Source organism: Echinops telfairi, unplaced genomic scaffold (assembly GCF_000313985.2).
Source record: "Echinops telfairi isolate 266 unplaced genomic scaffold, ASM31398v2 ScPeMD7_1713;HRSCAF=2227, whole genome shotgun sequence".
NCBI classification, from domain to species: Eukaryota; Metazoa; Chordata; class Mammalia; order Afrosoricida; family Tenrecidae; genus Echinops; species Echinops telfairi.
The window spans coordinates 17,993,896-17,999,922 of NW_022105611.1; the positions used below are offsets into that span (position 1 = coordinate 17,993,896).

The 6,027-nt window shown below is 49.4% G+C and overlaps 1 protein-coding gene across 1 annotated transcript in view; it reads right to left on the bottom strand.

The window, feature by feature from the left end:
- DGAT2 (diacylglycerol O-acyltransferase 2) overlaps positions 1-6,027 on the bottom strand; it is an 83,378-nt gene that overhangs the window by 34,020 nt on the left and 43,331 nt on the right. Inside the window, exon 2 of the mRNA XM_045293088.1 lies at positions 5,262-5,438. Within this exon, the coding sequence (XP_045149023.1) occupies positions 5,262-5,438 (177 nt within the window). The remainder of the gene's footprint in view (positions 1-5,261; positions 5,439-6,027) is intronic.

The following is a 6,027-nucleotide window of genomic DNA, read 5'->3' on the forward strand; positions in this document are numbered from 1 at the left end:
CCCCGAGTTTCCAAGACTGTAACTCTTTATGGGAGTAGAAAGCCCCATCTTTCTCCTGAGTAATGTTAAGGGCTTTAAAACATAAAACAAGATGTGATGATGGGGAGAGAAGCCAGCCACAGTGGGCAGAAGGGCAGCATACGCCCTGCTGTTGAGGTGGCACTGAACTGGTGGCACTGAATTGGATGCCAGTGGGGGCAGGCTGGGGAGTGGGCTTGTTAACTCTTGATGGGTCCCTTCTCTTTGCGGGCTGCAGTGCTCCCATCTGCACAGCACGAGGGGAGCGAGCAGGCATGTGTATGACTTAGGGCTCGAGCACCTGCTGCAGCAGTGGTATCCTTAGAAAGCTGTAAGGGGCACAGACCAAATCGGGTGACACGGCGTGACACCAAAATGGCTATCTGTAACATTTGTGTGCAGTGTTTCAGCTTTTATTAAAAACACTCCTACAGTTAATACTGGGAGAAAGACGGGGTTCTCTACTCCCATAAAATGAGGGGAAAAGGATGGTGGGGGGCGCGGCAGAGGGGGAAAGAGAATGACATGAAGGGTTTAACAGAAGATTGTTGTTGATTTCATGTCTTGAGATAGGCTGTATAAATATATACCGTGTGTTTCTTTAAGAAAGAAAGAAAGAAATCCCTCTAGATTCCTTATCCATCGAACCTAAAAGAAAAGGAGGAAAAGTCAAACTGAAATGGACTTGGGAGTCTTTGGTGACAAACAAGTTCATGTCAACAAACAAAGGAGCTGCAGTCTCGGAACTCACAGGGGCAGTGCTACCCAGACCTACAGGGTTGCTGTGAGTCAGGACTGACTCCATGGCTGGGAGGTTGGTTTGGGGTTTTATAGTTAGTGATCATAACAAAAACAGTTTTTTTCATCAGTCCACCTTAAATGTGTCCATGTACCTGCAAGGCTAAAACTGTCTGCAAGCTGATTTTCTTTGTGAATCTTCCAACGCGCTTGGTCATAATTGTCATCACCCCCAAAAAGTGACACACACGGTTCCACAGCATAGGCCACCAGCTTGCACTGCTCTTTCAGTTCTTGCCAGGGTTCTCACAGCCACCAATCATGCCAAATGTCCTGATGTTTCAGTCACAATAGTGTGGCATTTAGTATTTGTGAGCCTATCCGTTAACTTTGAGAGTGAACAAGTAATTAAAGGGACGGGGGGGGCTTTAATCAAAAAGGCTTAGGTGACTAACCATGTTGTAACTAATATTGTTATAATTCAACGGGGAGAGATCTTACAGAAGAATTCTGTTGTTAGTATCTGTAAAATCTAAGAAACAACACACAGACAATCTCTCACTCTATCACATATCATACTCCATGACTAAAACTGATAATCCACATTACGAAGGATTCTGGATAGTCTGGTATGGGAGGGGGCTATTGCACCAGGTAACACCAACAGCAGTGAGGCACAGGCTGTGGGACAAATGGGTGGAGGGGGTGGGGCAGGATTTCCACACAGGCCATTAAGTAATCTGGTTGCTAATAAAATTATTCCAACAGGTTGACTCTCTTCTCTCAGATCAACACTCATGTCCTATTGTCACATCATCACAACGTCACACCTTGGGTTCATTCACTGACTTTTTAGTGCATTCCTTCTAGTATCCAGTATTATTTTGAAGCCTTCTTTTCCCAGCTCAGAGGAGTTCTTGGATGAACAGATAATCCCTGTTTTGGTCTCTGTGCAGTTTGGGAGCAGTACAGAGGGAAGAGAGGATATAAATGATACTCTTACCCTGTGATGGAGGGTGGGGTTAGGTGACAGCCAACCTTCAATTCTAGAGCCAGTCCCAGCAATCTAGCTCCTTAGCCTCAGCTTCTCCCAAGCGCCTGCTTGCACACACCCCAGCGATGGGGGACTCCATGCTCACCCACCCCAATGGGCTGCAGTCGTCAGCAGCTAGCAGAAAGGATTCCTCCAGTATATCAAAACCTGCTCCTCATTCAACCCCCTCCCCACCCTATTGTAGACCCCACCTCTGTTCACAATCGTTCCCCTTTTCTTACTCTCTGTCCCCAACGGTCCAGTCCACACTGACTCATAGTGACCCTTGAGAACTCCACAAAGTAAATCCACTCAGGACTACACTGAAGTTATTGCAGTGTCCTGTACTCAACACTTGGGATATGGCAGGCATCAGGGAGCTCTGACTGGGAAAGTCCCCTGCCCAGGGGCAAAGGCAAGGATGTAAATTCGGCCAAGTCTGCAGCCTCAACACGCAGCAGTACTTTGGAGGTGAGAAATTAGCAACTGGAGTTCCTCTCCACCAAACACACCTACCCACCCTACCGTGCTCCCCGACAAACCAGACACCAAGGTATCTAGGACTATTTCAATCTCTCACCCGGCACAGGACGGCCCTTCCCAGAATCCATGTTCTCTCCTTGAATGCCTCCACTGACAGGATGCTCACCACCTGACAGCAGGGGGACCTTGTTCGCAGAGGCAAACTAGGCCACTGGGAAATGTCAAGGACCAAGGATATAGAAAGCAGGTCTATAGAGATGCCCAGATAACAAAATTTGCTTCAGCACCCTCCCCTACCACCCCACCCAGTCTCAGCAAAGCAGATGTCAGGCTAGCTAACCTGACTGGTTTGCCTTTCATACCAGCCCTTGCTACATCTCATGGAGGAATTCCTTGCAGTCAATAAAATATAATCATAATCATTCATGACGGAATTCCTGGCAGTTAACAAAAATAGAATAATAATTATGTGTTCTGGATTTGACAATAGCATGAGGAAGTGATATATTAAACAATTTGCCCAAAACGATTCCCTAGAAGTCTTTCTCTAAGCAACAAACTCTAGATCAGTGGTTCTCAACCGTCCTAATGCCACGACCCTTTAATGCAGTTCCTCATATTGTGGTGACCCCCCCCCAACCATAAAATTATTTTCATTGCTACTTTATCACTGTCATTTTGCTACTGTTATGAATCGGGCGACCCCTGTGAAAAGGTTGTTGACCCCCAAAGGGGTTGCGACTCACAGGTTGAGAACCGTTGCTCTAGATCAAAAATTTGAGATCTGGGGTTCCTGGCTCCTAGAAGACGCAGCTCAGAGTGGGGAGAAGAGAGCCAAACGAGTGGGTGGTTCCAGGAAGACACACCAGAGAGCACTCTGCCCCATTACCTGGAGACAGAGATTTGGACAAGCATCTTTGTTCCCGGTATAGAGACATCGACGTGAGAATGAAAAAGTGCCCTCCAAGTGAGAGAAGGGATGGTCAGAGGAAGTTATGGGGCAGGATGCCCAGGGCAGCGCAGCGGTGAACAGCTCAGACCCTCTCCAAGCCCAGGAAGCAGCACCCAGACTGAGGGGGCGGATGAGGCCCTGGCACCACAGTCAAAGTCCCAAGAGGGAGGCATGTCAGTGTCCAAGGCCCAGTTAAACGGTGACGCGGCTTCAGGGTGGGCCATCTTGCCAGCACCAGAATGCCATGCATGACTTTCCAGGGCCTTAAGGAAATGCATGGATTTCTACAGAGCCGTTCTTCTTGTCTTAAGGCTCACTATGAGTCTGCATCGACATTGACTTCGTCGGTTTGGGTTTTCCTTGTTATTTAATACTTGTTATTTGTTATTTAATATTAAGTGACAGGAAAAGCAATTCAGAACTATTACCTACAGCACGCTCGCTGTCTACACAACATATATAAATAAAATTATAATGAAATGTAGCTAACACGGCAACAGGAAAGTATCTTTGGGCAGTCGACTTACCAGCAATTTTAAAAATCATTTTATTGGGGGCTCATACAACTCTTATCACAATCCATACATCCATCCACTGTGTCAAGCACATTTGTACATTTGCTGCCATCATCCTTCTCATGACATTTGCTTTCTGCTTGAGCTCTTGGTATCAGCTCATTTTCCCCTCCCTCCCCGCTTCCCCCTTCCTCATGAACTCTTGATAATTTAGAAATTATTATTATTTTGTCACATCTTACACTGTCCGATGTCTCCCTTCACCTACTTTTCTGTTGTCTGTCCCCCAGGGAGGAGGTTATATGTACATCCTTGTAATCGGTTCCCCCTTTCCACTCGACTCTCTCAGTATCACCACTCTCAGCACTTTACCAGCAATTTTAATTTCCTGTTTGTCCCTATTTTTTCAAAGGTTAACATGTTAAAACAGGAAGGCAGCAGGTAACTATTCCTAAAGAAAAGCCCTAAGTAGGAGAAGTTCAGCAGGCAGAGCACCTACTTTTTGAAAGAACCAGGCACACAGGCCAGACTAGCTTTTGCCACCCCCAGGAGGGTCCAGGTCGGTACTGAACACCCCCAACAGCGACGCAGCTTTGCAGGACACTGGGGGAATAAGTCATGCCCTCTCAGTTTCTCCAACACCAACTGGGGAGGGGGAATCCCTGACTGGGCAGAACCCATGAAAGAATTGCCTTTCTTTGAGTGGAAAAAGCTGTGGTGTCTAAACTCTGCCCCCCCCCCCCCCAGTCACCCAGGACCCCCAGGGTCTGTCCCCACCTCTGAGTAGGAGGGAGGTGGAGTGGGGAGCTGGGGGAGAGGGGGGAGCAGCCCTGGGCTGGGACAGCGGCAGGGTGCACAGAGGAAAGGCCTGCTTCAGAGTACACACAGAGGGTGGACAGGGGACACTTGGGCCCACATGTCCAGCCAGCCAGGGGGTCCGGTCCTACGTGGTGGCGGTTGCAGGGGGGCTGCCAACCCAGGTCACGTTGCCTGATCCAGTCGCACACCGCCGACGCTTGCACCTAGAGGCCGGGAGAGCTGCGAGGGAAGTGCCGGGGTGGGGTGGGAGGAACCACCAAGGGTGAGGCGGTGGTCTCACTCCCACCCCTCCGAGGAGGGCCACATGCTGGGCGGACGGCGGCAGCGTGGCAGAGGGGTAGGTGGCTAGACGCGCGCCGTGATCCCAGAACCAGGCTGCCTGGCGCAGACGAGGCGACGAGTCCTCTCCCCTCCCCTCCGAGCCAGATGACCTGAGGGGAGGGTGGGGGTGCAAGCGCCCCCCCTCCCAAAAAGGAGGAAGGAGAAGGGACCTGTACCTGCAGCGCGGCCAGCAACGCGCCCTCCCCACAGCCCGCCTCAGAGCTCTTCCCTAAAGCCTCCGTCCGGTTTCACAATCCCAGGCGCAAAGTCCCCGCGGCCTGGCGGACCCCTCCTCGGGGGGGGGCGGGAGGGGGCAGCCCACCCTTCTTCACGTGATAGCCCAGCGCCTCCATCGGGGCTCTCACTCCGGTCCGACACTCACCTCGCAGGACCCCGGAGTAGGCGGCGATGAGGGTCTTCATGCCGAAGCCGGTGCTGGTCGCCACCTCGTGAGAAGCCGCCTTGCCCCGCGCCCCTGGCCCATACCCCGGCCTCCAGGGCCAGGGCAACGCGGCGCGCACGGGAGCCGGGACTGCGCCGAAGCGGGGGCGGCGGCTACCTGCACAGGAGGCACCGGCAGCCGTGGCGCCACAGGTAAGAACCATCAATAAAATGATTTTTTTTAAATAAAATAAAATTGAGGTTCTACAACCTATCTTTTCAGACAAAAATATTATAAAATTAGAATTCAACAATAAAACAAACAGAAGCAAAAAGACAAATATATAAATATTGAACAACATAATACTCAAAAATTACTGAGTAGTTAAGCAAATGAAGGGGGAAAAATTCGTTGAGACAAACAAGAAGAGTAACACAAATTATCACAACCTTTGGGAAGCAGCAAAAGCAGGAATCAGAGGCCAATTTATAGCAATCAACACACACGCACACACATGCACACACACTCAAGTTAAGAGAGGAGACATCCATAATCAACACCCGAACAAAAGACCTTTAAGAACTGGAACAAGGACAACAATAAAAACCCACCCATGAAAGAAGAAAATAAATTATTAGGACCAAAGCAGAAATAAACTCTATGGAAAACAAAACAAAAACAATGGGAAAAAGCAACAAGAAAAAAAGCTGGTTCTTTGAAAGAATTAAAAAAATAGACTGAGTTAGTTAATTGTGCCAGCCTGGCC